Genomic DNA, 15,608 nt, shown 5'->3' on the forward strand with positions numbered 1-15,608 from the left:
ATTACCACCAACACCGCAGGGTGACTTTTTGTTTGAATATGACTGTTTCGTTTGTCACTTGCCTAAAGTGTGAATAAAACACTGAACTGTTTGATCCGAAGAACTTGTTGTTGCCTCTATACTGCGATCGCTAATCCTATCTACCAGAGCCAGTCCCCACAATTGGTGGAGGATGCGTGCAGGTGCAGTGAGGCTGGCGTGAAGGCCGAAATATTTAAGTTTTTCCGGGCACGGTTGTATGTCTTATATCAAACCAGCGAGATTACAACACGTGTCTCTCGACAAAATGGAAGCTGTTGTGAAAGCCCTCTTGGAGGCTAACTTGCAACAGCGGGAGGCTAATAAGCAGCAGGAAACCAACCAGCTGCTATTGCAACATGTGATGGCTTTACAAGCGGCAGGAGTATCCCAGAGCATCCACGATGCCCGAAAAGCGGTCCAGGCGGAGATCCATAAGATGACCCCCCCCCCCCTCGGACGACGTCGAGACCTATCTGGCGGTGTTAGAGAAGATGGCCATGAGGAAATGACTACCCTGAGATCAGTGGGCTGAGGTCGTCGCTCCGTTCCTGGCATCCGGACCCCCAGAAGGTGTTTTTCGACTTACCAGATAATCAAGCAGCCGACTACACTACAGTAAAGGGTGAGATTCTGGCAAGACTGGGGGTGAATGTGTTGGTCCGGGCCCAGAGGGTGCATCGGTGGGAGTTTAACCCGTGAGACCTCAGTATTATGATCTGTTACACAGGTTTCAAAAAATGGCTGCAGCCTGACGTGCTGAGTTCCACTGCTATGCTGGACCGTCTGTTGGCTGATGTATTCTGGAGGGCTTAGCTGTACCCTCTCCAGCACTGGATCGGCCAGGTGTCTCCTGGTAATGCCCTTGAGATGGTCGACCTGGTGGAGCGCTAAGAGGCTACCAGGACTCTACAGGGGGGTTCTTTTGGGAGGGGGGCAGTTGAATCCCGGAAATCTCCACCCCAGACCCAACGACTGGTGCCAGCAAAATCTGCCCGGGATATACCCCCTACAGACCTAGCTCCGATAGTCTGCTGGCGGTGTCAGGAGCCTGGCCACATAAGGGCCGACTGTCCCCATCGGGGCGAACCTATGGATATTAACTATGGCTACCGCCACTCTTTGTATGCCAGGAGGCTGTGTGAAACAGGTACCACAGAGACTATAGACAATAGCCACCTGTGCCAGGTGGAAGTGGGAGACACTCTGGTGGTAGCTCTGCTGGACTCAGGATGTCTGGTGTCCCTGGTAAGAGCTTCCCTGGTGCAGCCCGCTGACTATACTGGCTGAAAAGTCAGAGTCGTGTGCATCCATGGAGACTTAAGGGACTATCCCACCGCCCTGGTGTCTCTGTCCACGGTGGCCGGCAGGTGTATCCATGAGGTGGACGTCGCCACCAATTTACATTATGAACTCATAATAGAGAGAGGCTTCCTAGCACTGTAGCCTGCTATGAGAGTGACTGATACCCATGAGACAGGGGTAACCCTAGCAGACTGGCCCGGCTCAGGGGGGAGACCAGATCCCCGGCAACCTGAGATCAAAGGGCCAGCGGTAGGGGTGACCGCCACTTTGGTGGAAGAAGGGGAGACAACCCCGCTAAGTGTAATGGTGGGAGATGTGGAGGACTTGCCACCGGGTCCTGAATTGGCAGACCTCAATGTCTCCGGGGATAATTTTGGTACCGTCCAACGTCGGGACCCAACCCTATCCCGCGCCTGAGAAAATGTGTTAATAGTAGATGGTGAACCACAACAACCTGGGGCAGAGTTAGTGTTTCCCCGTTTTGTGGTTCATCAAGATATGTTGTATCAGGTAAACCAACTACGGGGTGAACCTATTGAACAGTTGGTGGTCCCCAAAGTTTATCGCAAGCTTGTGTTAGATCTAGCCCACCAACACATTCTCGGGGGTCACCTGGGGCTGCAGAAAACTCAGGATCGTATTCTACAGCGGTTTTACTGGCCAAGCATATTCAAAGAAGTGGAAGAGTTTTGTAAGTCTTAATCGACCTTCCAGATAACTAGCCCCCAGCCACATTTCCGTAGTCCCTTAGTACCTCTCCCGATTATCGAAGTACAGTTTGACCGAATAGCTATGGACCTCATAGGCCCAGTACCGAAGTCCGCCAGAGGGCATCAACACGTCTTAGTCATTCTAGACTACACCACTCGGTACCCGGAGGCGGTGCCACTGCGACATACCTCGGTCAAACTCATAGCTAAGGAGTTAATGGAGATGTTTTCCCTAGTAGGACTACCTAAAGAGGTTCTGACCGACCAAGGGACCACTTTTATGTCCAAGGTGATGAGGGAACTCTGTAAGTTGCTGCACATAAAACAACTACGGACGTCCGTTTACCATTCGCAAACGACGGTTTGGTAGAATGGTTTAACCAAACATGAAAAAATATGTTGACGGGAAGGACTAGGACCTCCTTCTGCCCTATCTCATTTTCACAGTGCGAGAGGTACCCCAAGCCTCTACTGGGTTCTCACCCTTTGAACTGCTATATGGCAGACACCATCGCTGTCTCTTGGACCTGGCCAAGGAGGCGTGGGAACAACAACCCACTCCACATGAAAGTGTCATTGAGTACGCTACCCAGATGCAAGATCAGATAGAGACAGTGTTGATTCTTGTTAGGGAGCAAATGGAGGCAGCTCAGCAAGCCCAGAGTCGGGTTAATAATCGTCAGGCTCGGGTCCGGATCTTTAAACCGGGTGATCAGGGACAGTAAGTTCCTGGCTAGATGGCAGGGGCCCTACGAGGTACTCGAGAAAATTGGAGATGTAAACTACAACGTACACCAGCCAGGGCGGCGAAAGCCAGAGCAGGTTTACCATGTGAATTTACTCAAACCGTGGAAAGATAGGAAAACCTGTACAGAAGACAGCCTGTGGCCAGGTTTTCTAGGAGAAGAGGTACCGGCCTCTCTGTTTGATGCAAGAGAGGCGGCTGCCACAGTAAAAATTGCTGACAGCCTCTCCTCTAAACAGACTCAGGAGGCCAGGGATTTCGTTAGTCGGAACACGGATGTTTTCCTGGACCTCCCTGGACGCACTTCCATAATCCATCATGACATAGTCACTGAGCCTCAGGCAAAAGTCAGATTAAAACTATGCCGGGTGCCCGAGGCTCGGCGACAAGCCATATCGGGGGAGGTGCAGATAATGTTGCAGCAAGACGTCCATGAGGAATCAAAAAGTGAGTGGGCCAGTCCTATAGTATTGATACCCAAGCCGGACGGGACGTTGCGGTTTTGTATCGACTTTTGAAAACTTAATGAGGTTTCCAAATTCGATGCGTATCCCATTCCCCGGGTGGATGAGCTCACCTAGAGTGGTTAGGACAAACCCGGCATTTTTCTGTTTTGGACCTCAGGGGCTGTATCAATATAAGGTCTTACCCTTTGGTCTGCATGGCACCGCCGCCACTTTTCAGCGACTAATGGTCATTGTGCTTTGTCCACATCATCGGTACGCTTCGGCTTATCTGGACGATATTGTCATCCACAGTACCGACCGGGAAAGTCACCTACCCAAAGTGCAGGCTGTAGTGGACTCCCTTCGGAAAGCTGGCCTAACCACTAACCCAAAAAAATGTGCCATAGGGTTAGAAGAGACTAAGTACCTGGGGTATGTCATTGGGCGCAGAGTCATCAAACCCCAAGTGAACAAAATAGAGGCGATACGGAATTGTCCCTGACCTGTCACACTAGGCAAATAAAGTCATTCCTGGGAATGGTGGGCTATTAAATGAGGTTTGTTACCCACTTTGCAACTCTAGCCGCGTCCTTATAGGGACACAAGTCAGTGATGGTTCGCTGGGATGAGCGGGCGGAAGAGGCTTTTTCAACTTTAGCAGTAGGCCTCGGTGCTATACTGTCTCAGGAAGTCAACGGCGAGGAGCATCCCGTTGTCTTCCTCAGCCGTAAGCTCACCCCAGCTGATACCCGGTATAGTATAGTTGAGAGAGAGTGCCTGGCTATCAAGTGGGCACTAGAATCTCTCCACTATTATTTATTAGAGAGAAAATTCCGCCTGGTGACTGACCACTGGATGAACCAGACCAAGGACAGAAATGCCCAGGTCACCCAATGGTTTCTCTCCCTACAGAACTTTACGTTTTCGGTAGAACACAGGGCAGGCCGGTTACACTGTCTGGCGCGTGTTCACCCCCTCCGGGTTGAACAAAGGGGGGGGGGTATGTGACACAGTAAGAGGTTTGGTCTGGGAAAACATGTGCTGGTGGGATGATTTATAGCCAGGTGAGGTCAAATACCGGACCGGATTTTAAATGCCGGTCCGGGTTTTGGCAGCACCTGGCTGTCCTTAAATAGGCAGCTGGGCTCAGAAGCCAGGTTTCTGTGTTGGGATCTGGGAGCCTTGGTCTGGATGAAGGCTTGCTACCTGTTTGGCGTGAAAACAGATTAGTGCTGCTATCAGCAAGGACTCTGTGAGGCAGAATTACCACCAACACCGCAAAGTGACTTTTTGTTTGAATATGACTGTTTCTTTTGTCACTTGCCTAAAGTGTGAATAAAACACTGAACTGTTTGATCCAAAGAACTTGTTGTTGCCTCTATACTGCGTCCGCTAATCCTGTCTACCAGACATATACCAGATATATACACTGTTGTGCCTTTTCATAGGTAAATGCATTGATATCCAATTCATTCTAGTTAAGATGGATGTTCATTTCCTTTAAGAGCCATGCTCGACTATATTTACAATTTTGTATATCTTGAGTAGGCCAAAGTAAGGTCGTACAAAGGTTTCTGTTTCAAGTGTTATTCTTCTCATGAATGTACCAGTTTGAGAAGAATCCTCCTTGTCTACTTATAAATTTATGACGGGAGATAAAGATAAGCTCTATGCAGCTGGTGATAATTACCTATACAATTAGGTATTTATTAATGAAGCAAAATATATAATATGTATGTATTCATTTAATGAGCCTTAGTTAGTCCTTAGCATAAGACAATCAGTAGGACATATATATATATTTGTTTATATTATATTGTTATATGTTACGAAGACAACATGTATCCAGTATATGTTATATATTTCTCATTAGGAGAATATTCATCTCAGTGTCTGTAAAGATGTGTATTTTGTAACCATTAATCACATCTTTGGTATGACAGAAGGTACTGATATCTCTGTGAGAAAACAAGGCCATTCATATCAATAAATCAACAGTGTGAGAAACATTCAGAGAGACACCTAGAGGTCTGTCTCTAATTACTACAAGTGTCAGAATTAATCCCTATGGCTTTGAATTAAAGCTTCTAAGGTCAAAATGTATAGAATACATTTTATTCAGACTTACATAAGTTAACCCTTTATACTATGATGCAAATAGCTTACACAGCAGTGCCACCTAGGTATCAGTAGGTGACATTACAACAGTAGCAAAAGTGCATTCTGGGTAAGGTTATGATGTCACATTTTTTATCAATAGTCACGCCCATCCGACAATGATTGGAAAGTTCCAAACTAGGAAGGTGTGTCTAACTGATAAGTTTGTGATCATAAACCACACACAGAAGGTAGAAAAAAAGGGAGGAAAAAAAAGGAGAAGAGAGAAGTTGAGCTCTCTAGAGGGGTCTATCAAGATGAAAGCCATGGTGAGATGCGCTATGATGGACCACCCAGCTTTCCTAGGAGCAGAAGTGAGATTCCTACTAGGACTTGGTAAGAGACACAGAAAATGATATTTCATTTTATTAAGACTAATTTGATAGTGTGGGTGAAATTATACCATCTAGATTGGTGAATAAATAAATAATTAAATTAATTGATCATCTCCATATTGAGATGTAGTCTTAGGATATTGTGAGGCTTCATTCTACCTGCAGAAGAATCAAGACTCATAATCTAGCAAAGCATTAAATGATTGCTTATATATATATATATATATATATATATATATATATTGATAGAACATTCTTCGCCAAGCTAAGTGATGGATTCCCACAGGAAAGACTTGTTTCAAGTCCTTCCCATTTAAGATCCTAGATCCCTGTTATTTGTCTTAATATTCTTACCAAAGTTATATATGTGAAAATAGTCCAGGATGGGGCGGAAGGATACAGTTGTCTCTTCTAAGTTATATCCTTGAATGGATTTGCCCATCTTGAAGTCATGTGATGCGTAGTTGGTTAGAGGGGGGTGGAATGTATTTAGCATTCTATATTGATGTCTAGGATTAGACATGCCCATCCTGATAGTATGAGGTTTTCTCTGAACAGAAGTAATGTATATAACATCATAAGTTATTTTCACTCACATGTATTGTTAAGCTTGTAATGCTTTATATTAACGCTATATATATTCATTTGTATGTATCATTGTGTTTATTTACTTATATATGTTTATAACCTTGTAACCAATAAATCTGCATATTTTTATAATACCTGTGTATTATTGTATAATGCAGAACTACATTTTATCGTTAACGTCATCTCACGTCAAAGAGAACTTATTTATCTGAGGAAATAGTCGGACTCAGATGTGAATTGTATCAATTAAGTTGTCTACAATTCACCAGGTCATGATTTTAAGAATTTATGACAAATTTTGTAAATTTTATTTTTTTATGGTTAATTATTTTTATGACCATAATTAATAATTCTGGTATGTCTAGAATGTCTAGCATGCTGGTATGTCTAGAAGCATGTCTGTAAATGTGTGCTTTCATGTTTAGAAGTGTATGTTTTAAAGCATGCTTGCATATCACAATTAGGGATGTTTAGGGATTATTTTAGTGACCATGACCATAAACTAATAACCTTCAACCGTCATTCAAAAGAGTGATTCTTCATGGAGGAACAAAAATACCAAACTTCAAAAAAAGCTGAATTTAGCCAACTATCGGCCTAACTAACTGGGACAAAGTCTTCAAAAATTAACATACAGCCACAAAATGGGATATTTTTAAAAGCATCCTAAAATCTAATTGTGAGAGGTACATACCTTATGGGAATAAAAGGTTAAGGAACAAGAAAAAATGTGGATAAATAGAATTGTAAAGAAAGCAATAAATGATAAAACGAAAGCATTTAAAGTACTAAAACAAGAGGGTAGTGAGCAAACATTGAAAAACTATAAGCAAAAAAATTGAATATGGAAAAGCAGCTAAACTAGAGACCGAGAGATTAATTGCCAAAGAGAGTAAAACTAACTCTAAAATGTTCTTCAATTATATAAATGGTAAAAAGTATAAATCTGAAGGTGTCGGCCCTTTACAAAGTGAATGTGGGGGGGGGGGGGAATTGCAGAGGACGATGAGGAGAAAACAAAGCAATTAAATCTTTTTTTTATCCACTGTATTCACTGAGGAAAGAAAACGGTCAGATGAAATGCAAAATGTAACAGTAAATTAAAATTGCCCTATTTGACCCAGGAAGAAGTGCAGTGGCGTCTTAAAAAGATTAAAATAGACAAATAGCCTGGACCAGATGGCATACACCCCGTATCCTAAGAGAATTACGTAATGTCATAGCCAGACCCTTATTTCTGATATTTAAGGACTGTTCCACAGGATTGGCGCATAGCAAATGTGGTGCCAATATTCAAAAAGGATCCAAAAACAGAGCCCGGAAACTATAGGCCGGTAAGTTTAACATCTGTCGTGTGTAAACTGTTTGAAGGTTTTATAAGAGATGCTACCTTGGAGTACCTCAATGAAAATAAGCAAATAACACCATATCAGCATGGCTTCATGAAGGATCAGTCATGTCAAATTAATTGAATCAGTTTCTATGAGGAGGTAAGTTCTAGACTTGACTGCGGCAAATCAATGGATGTCATATATCTTAACTTCTCCAAAGCATTTGATACTGTACTACATAAAAGGTTAGTATATAAAATGAGACTGCTAGGACTGGGGGAAAATGTCTGTATGTGGGTAAGTAACTGGCTCAGTGATAGAAAACAGAGGGTGGTTATTAATGCTACACACCCAGATTGGGTCACTGTCACTAGTGGGGTACCACAGGGGTCAATATTGCGCCCTATTCTCTTCAATATTTTTTTTAATAATGATCATGTAGAAGGCTTGCACAGTAAAAATATACATTTTTGCAGATTCCACTAAACTGTGTAAAGTAATTAACACGGAAGAGGAACAGTATACTGCTACAAAGGGATCTGGATAGATTGGAGGCTTGGGCAGAGAAGTGGCGGATGTGGTTTAACACTGATAAATGTAAGGCTATGCACATGGGAAGGAATAATGCAAGTCATCAGTACATACTACATGGTACAACACTGGGTAACACTGACATGGAAAAGGACCTAGGAATTTTAGTGAACAGCAAACTAAGCTGTAGAAACCAGTTTTGGGCTGCAGCTGCCAAGGCCAATAAGATAATGGGTTGCATCAAAAGGGGCATAGATGCCCGTGATGAGAACATAGTCCTGCCACTTTACAAATCACTAGTCAGACCACACATGGAGTACTGTGTATAGTTCTGGGCTCCTGTGAACAAGGCAGACATAGCAGAGCTGGAGGGGGTTCAGAGGAGGGCAACTAAAGTAATAACTGGAATGGGTGGACTACAGTACCCAAAAAGATTATCAAAATTAGGGTTATTCACTCTAGAAAAAAGACGACTGAGGGGAATTCTAATAACGATCTATAAATATATCAGGGGTCAGTACAAAGATCTCTCCCATCATCTATTGATCCCCAGGACTGTAAGTGTGACGAGGAGACATCCTCTGCATCTGGAAGAAAGAAGGTTTGTACACAAACATAGAAGAGGATTCTTTACGGTAAGAGCAGTGAGACTATGGAACTCTCTGCCTGAGGAGGTGGTGATAGTGAGTTAACTAAAAGAGTTCAAGAGGGGCCTGGATGTATTTCTGGAGTGTAATAATATTACAGGTTATAGTTACTAGAGATGAGTTGTTGATCCAGGGAGTTTTTCTGATTGGAATCGGGTAAGGAATTTTTTTCCCCCTAAAGTGAGGAAAATTCTACCTCATGAGGGTTTTGTTTGCCTTCCTCTAGATCAACATTACAGAATGATTGGCTGAACTGGATGGACGGATGTCTTTTTTCAGCCTTATAAACCGTGTTACTATGTTCAAACGGCTTAAATCCATGAGAGCAAAACCAGTGGCAGATCAGCATGCTGGCCTTGTTACTTCTCAAGCGTATTTGAAGACAGCAGTATTAGAGCAGTAGTACGATTGTTTTACAGCCAGTTTCCTACTACTAACAAAATTCCGAACGTGCATGACACATCATGGTGTGCTATATGGTCAGGCTATCTATTTTATGTTCTCATATTACCTATTCTTGCCATCTCTTCCTGCTGTTTCCTCCTCTGCATTTCTTGCAGCTTGTGACGGTGTTCCTCTTGCTGCTGCCTCGCTCTCTCTAGTGCTTGCTGTTCCAGTTGCATTTTGCAAGCCCTCTCCTGTTCCTGGCGCTGCCTTACTTCTTCCTCTTGTTTCTTCCGCAGACTGGTGAGACAACAGTGTAGTGATTAGTGTTAATGACTATCATTGCTAATACCCAACAATTCACTGCACTGCACTACTCATCATTGTACTGCAGAAGTTAAGGAGTCCACAAAAAGTCTATTACTAAGGGAAATAGAAGAGGTTATTATGAAATGCTTCAAATACCCAGACATAAATTCGGATCTCATACATGAAGCAGTGAGTTCACCATCACAACCTTCTCTGGCAGATAGTTCTATAGTCTCACTGCTCTTACAGTAAGGCCCCTTTCACCCGGGCGAGTATTCCGCGCGGATGCGATGCGCGAGTTGAACGCATTGCACCCGCACTGAATCCTGACCCATTCATTTCTATGGGGCTGTGCACACGAGCAGTGATTTTCACGCATCACTTGTGCGTTGTGTGAAAATTGCAGCATGCTCCTCTTTGTGCCATTTTCACGTAAAGCAGGCCCCATAGAAATGAATGGGGTTGCGTGAAAATCGCAAGCATCCGCAAGCAAGTGCGGATGCGGTGCGATTTTCACGCACGGTTGCAAGGAGACGATCAGGATGGGGACCCGATCATTATTATTTTCCCTTATAACATGGTTATAAGGGAAAATAATAGCATTCTGAATACAGAATGCATAGTAAAATAGGGCTGGAGGGGTTAAAAAAATAAATAAATTTAACTCCCCTTAATCCACTTTCTCGCGCAGCCGGCATCTCTTCTGTCTTCTTTTTTGCTGTGTGCAGGTGTGGTGAAGTCACTCCGGTCATCACATGGTCCGTCACATGATCTTTTATCATGGTGATGGATCATGTGATGACCGGAGTGACGTCACCACAGGTCCTTTTCCTGCACACAGCAAAAAAGAAGACAGAAGAGATGCCGGGCTGTGCGATCAAGTGGATTAAGGTGAGTTAAATATTTTTTATTTATTTTTTAACCCCTCCAGCCCTATTGTACTATGCATTCTGTATTAAGAATGCTATTATTTTCCCTTATAACTATGTTATATGGGAAAATAATACAATCTACAGAACACCGATCCCAAGCCCGAACTTCTGTGAAGAAGTTCGGGTTTGGGTACCAAACATGCACGATTTTTCTCCCGCGAGTGCAAAACGCATTACAATGTTTTGCACTTGCGTGGAAAAATCGCGCATGTTCCCGCAACGCACCCGCACCTTTTCCCGCAACACCCGTGTGAAAGAGGCCTAAAGAATCCCATTTTTATGTTGGTTATGGGTTCGCTTAAAAAAAATGTACTGTACTGTGCTCACCAGTGATGAAGCCGGATTACCATAGAAATTAATATGGTCGTGTTCATGAGGGGTTATACTGACCGTATTTCCTCTGCCCTTCTTAGCTGCTCTTGCTCAAGGTCTTCCTTCATTTTGTCCAGTCTTTCCTGCTGCTCTTTCTCTAGGCGTAACTGTTCCTCTCGTTCTCTTCTTTTCCTTTCGACCTCAAGTCTTCTCCTCTCTGCTTTCTCTGAGATCTCATGGGCTCTTGATGACCTCCTCTGGCGGATAGAACTGCTTGTGACCTAACAATTAAGCACATAAATATTTAGAAGATAATTTAAGACAAAATACAATTCACCAATTTCATATTTATACACTTTATATGATTTGATCTACCATTTATGACATTCTAGATGGATCAGGGGTGAACAAACTATTGGTGCAGCCTATGTAACTGGACATACCACAATAAAAAAGGCACTAAGGTTCCCTTGGCCTAAAATTAATAACAGCTGTTCACATGGGTGGTCTTAAGTTAGAAAAATTGTACTGAATCTTTTCCCACAAAATTAGATATCAGTCTGCTCAGCTTCTCTTCCTGTATAACATGCTGCCCGCAGGTTACAATGCATTTTGTAGTGAGAGGTCCACTTTAAACAGCACAGGTCCACATGCTATTCTTCCACAGGGACCCTCTACTGTCCCTGATATAGATATATGGCATATAGCCCATTGAAGTATCAGACGGTTTACTCACACATCTGAAGCTCAGAAAGTTTTAGGCACCTGAATTTTTCAAACTCACTGGGCTTCTGCCATGTTGGCTATGTATACCTGTAGCTAATCTATGATGTACAAGCAGTACTGTTCAGTTTGGGTGTTACAGACTACATTAGTACTATAGTACCCAATCAGTACTGTTAAAGGAGAACTTCAACCAAAATCTCTCTAAACATCATGGCATACTCTATGCTATGTCCCCTAGAAGCACTGATTATAGTAGAGTTATACTGTGGCATACTGTACTTCAGTGGTCTACTATGGATCCGGCTGTGCGTTTTCACAATGAGCACTATTCAACTGATACATATAATCACATGGTACTACAACAATTCATGCATATGAACAAATGTGATTTTTTTTTTTTACTGCTTTTCATAAATTTTAGTCCTACACCTATCAAAGAGGAAAGAATAATCCACCACTTCCATTCCGATGCTTCCCAGTCCACTGCCAATCTCTACTTCCTGGTCTCCAATTACTGGCCACAGTGATGACCTGCCTCAACCAATGATTGGCATTTCTGTGACCAGGAAGCAGAGATTGTCAGGGAACCCAGGAAGCATTGGAATAGGAGCGGAGGCAGAAAAGACCATACAAGTGATCAATAGTATTTTATGAAAAAGCAGAAGGTACCTCTGATGTTTCACTATTTGAATAATCATCTTCATTGGCTTGACTTGTTACTTCAAGGGTGGCAGTAACCTGGTTGTCATCTGTCTGTTCTGATATCTGGTTGTATGCCTTGGGTGATTCGGATTCAGGATGAATATCTTTGGACTGTGTTGGAGTTGGGGTTCTCTCGTGATATTCAATGACAACATAAGAGTCTTCACTTTTTTCTGTGTCATTGTCCTCCTCTTCTTGTATCTCTTCAGATGTTTCCTGAGTTTCATGAATGGTATCTTCCACCATCACTTGTATTGAAGGTTTCCTTCGATAAGAGCTGTTGCTTTCTCCTTTCTTATTTTTGGGTTTCCCTGTAAAATAGAATAAGATACCTTGGCAGTGGAAGACAACACATAGGAAGATGAGAGATAACTGGCCCAAGAATAGAACTATGTATAAGGATATAGTAACTACAGTACTATATATTGTAATTATATAATATTATATAAGGAGTGCAGTACCATTTTTAAAAGGATACTATGTATAAGGAACCATGAAAGCTTTTTTTTGGGACTTTCATATTGATGGCCTAGCCAAACTTCAAGTGAATGGGACTGCACTGCAGTATCAGGCAGGGCCAGAATTGTTTGTACAGCGTTGTTCCTATATAAACAATGAAGGAGATGAGTACCTTGTCCCTTTCTTCATCAGCAGGGGTTCTAGGAGTAGGGCCACCACTGAAAAAATATTTATCGCCTATCTTAAAGGGGTTCTGCACTTTCATTTAACTGATGATCTATCCTCTGGATAGATCATCAGCTTCTGATCGGCGGGGGTCCGACACCCGGGCCCCCCACCGATCAGCTGTTTGAGTTTGAGATCCATTCACGTGAACAGAGCTTAGCCCCGCCCACACTAGTTGATACTAGTCGTGACGTCAGTGGGCCGGCGGTAAATAGTGAGAAGGCCGCGGAGCTGCTGGAGCGCCACTGCCTTCTCGAACAGCTTATCGGCGGGGGTCCCGGGTGTCGGACCCCCGCCGATCAGAAGCTGATGATCTATCCAGAGGATAGATCATCAGTTAAATGAAAGTGCAGAACCCCTTTAACCCCTTAAGGACTTATGTTTCCCGAGTCCTTAAAGACCCATGACGTATCACAGATCACCGCCGCCGATCATTGAACAGGCACCTTGGCTAAATGCGCGGGGGGGTCCCGTGTCAGACCCCCCCCCGTGTCAGACCTGCGGTTTGTGGCTTTACCTGCGGTTTGCGGCGGCATGTGGCGGTGCCATCGGGTCCCCATGCGGCTGTAGGGGGGACCCGATGGCATGGAAGGCAGCGCGATGCCTAAGGAAGGCATCGCGCTACCTTTCGGTGACGAGCCTGTGAGATCCAGCCCCCTGGATCTCACAGGCCGGAAGCTGTATGAGTAATACACACAGTATTACTCATACAGCCAATGCATTCCAATATAGAAGTATTGGAATGCATTGTAAAGGATTAGACCCCCAAAAGTTTAAGTCCCAAAGTGGGACAAAAAATTAAGTGAAAAAAAAAAGTTGAAAAAATAAAGTTTTCCCCCCAAAAAATTTTAAGTAAAAATAAACAAACGTCATTTTCCCCAAATAAAGTTAAAAAAAAATTGGTAAAAAATAGGGGGGGGGAAAAAGTATACATATTAGGTATCGTCGCGTCCGTATCGACCGGCTCTATAAACATATCACATGACCTAACCCCTCAGATGAACACCGTAAAAAACAAAAAATAAAAACTGTGCTAAATAAACCATTTACATCACAAAAAGTACAACAGCAAGCGATCAAAAAGGTGTTTGCCCACCAAAATAGTACCAATCTAACAGTCACCTCATCCCGCAAAAAATGAGCCCCTACCTGAGACAATCGCCCAAAAAATAAAAAAAAACTATGGCTCAGAATATGGAGACACTAAAGTATACATATTTGGTATTGCCGCGTTCGTATCGACCGGTTCTATAAAAATATCACATGAGCTAACCCCTCAGATGAACACCGTAAAAAATTAAAACTGTGCTAAATAAACTATTTTTTGTCACCTTACATCACAAAAAGTGTAATAGCAAGCGATCAAAAAGTCATATGCACCCCAAAATAGTGCCAATCAAACAGTCATCTCATCCCGCAAAAAATGAGACCCTACCTAAGATAAATCGCCCAGAAACTGACCTAACCCCTCAGATGAACGTAAAAATTTTAAAATAAAAACTGTGCTAAATAAACCATTTTTTGTCACCTTACATCACAAAAAGTGTAATGGCAAGCGATCAAAAAGTCACATGCACCCCAAAATAGTGCCAATAAAACCGTCATCTCATCCCGCAAAAATCATACCCTACCCAAGGTAATCGCCCAAAAACTGAAAAAATTATGGCTCTCAGACTATAGAAACACTAAAACATGATTTTTTTTTGCTTCAAAAATGAAATCATTGTGTAAAACTTACATAAATAAATAAAAGTATACATATTAGGTATCGCTGCATCCGTGACAACCTGGTCTATAAAAATATCACATGATCTAACCTCTTTGTTGTAAATAACCAAAAATTTAAACGGTGCCAAAACAGCTATTTCTTGTTATCTTGCCTCACAAAAAGTGTAATATAGAGCAACCAAAAATCATATGTACCCTAAACTAGTACCAACAATACTGCCACCCTATCCCATAGTTTCTAAAATGGGGCCACTTTTTTGGAGTTTCTACTCTAGGAGTGCATCAGGGGGGCTTCAAATGGGACATGGTGTCAAAAAAAACAATCCAGCAAAATCTGCCTTCCAAAAACCGTATGGCATTCCTTTCCTTCTGCGCCCTGCCAAGTGCCCGTACAGCTGTTTCCGACCACATATGGGGTGTTTCTGTAAACTACAGAATCTGGGCCATCAATATTAAGTTTGGTTTGGCTGTTAACCCTTGCTTTGCAACTGGAAAAAAATTATTAAAATGGAAAATCTGCCAAAAAAGTGACATTTTGAAATTGTATCTCTATTTTCTATTCATTCTTGTGGAACACCTAAAGGGTTAGCAAAGTTTGTAAAATTAGTTTTGAATACCTTGAGGGGTGTAGTTTATAGAATGGGGTAATTTTTGGGTGGTTTCTATTATGTAAGCCTTGCAAAGTGACTTCAGACCTGAACTGGTCCCTAAAAATTGGGTTTTTGAAGATTTCTGAAAAATTTCAAGATTGTAACATCCCCAAAAAATAAAATATCATTCCCAAAATGATCCAAACATGAAGTAGACATATGGGGAATATAAAGTAATAACTATTTTTGGAGGTATTACTATGTTTTATAGAAGTAGAGAAATTGAAACTTGGAAATTTGCAATTTTTAAATTTTTTTGGGTAAATTTGGTATTTTTTTATAAATAAAAATTTATTTATTTTACTTCATTTTACCAGTGTCATGAAGTACAATATGTGACGAAAAAACTAGCTCAGAATGGCCTGGAT

The 15,608-nt window shown here is 42.4% G+C and overlaps 1 protein-coding gene across 1 annotated transcript in view; it reads right to left on the reverse strand.

Moving 5' to 3' along the window:
• The window catches only part of LOC121008796 (uncharacterized protein KIAA2012 homolog), a 30,065-nt gene that overhangs the window by 12,640 nt on the left and 1,817 nt on the right, over positions 1–15,608 (reverse strand). Inside the window, exons 4-6 of the mRNA XM_040441489.1 lie at positions 12,146–12,489; positions 10,829–11,031; positions 9,325–9,497 (exon numbers count right to left, since the gene is read on the reverse strand). Of these exons, the coding sequence (XP_040297423.1) occupies positions 9,325–9,497; positions 10,829–11,031; positions 12,146–12,489 (720 nt within the window). The remainder of the gene's footprint in view (positions 1–9,324; positions 9,498–10,828; positions 11,032–12,145; positions 12,490–15,608) is intronic.

This window comes from Bufo bufo, chromosome 7, assembly GCF_905171765.1.
Source record: "Bufo bufo chromosome 7, aBufBuf1.1, whole genome shotgun sequence".
Classification (NCBI taxonomy): domain Eukaryota; kingdom Metazoa; phylum Chordata; class Amphibia; order Anura; family Bufonidae; genus Bufo; species Bufo bufo.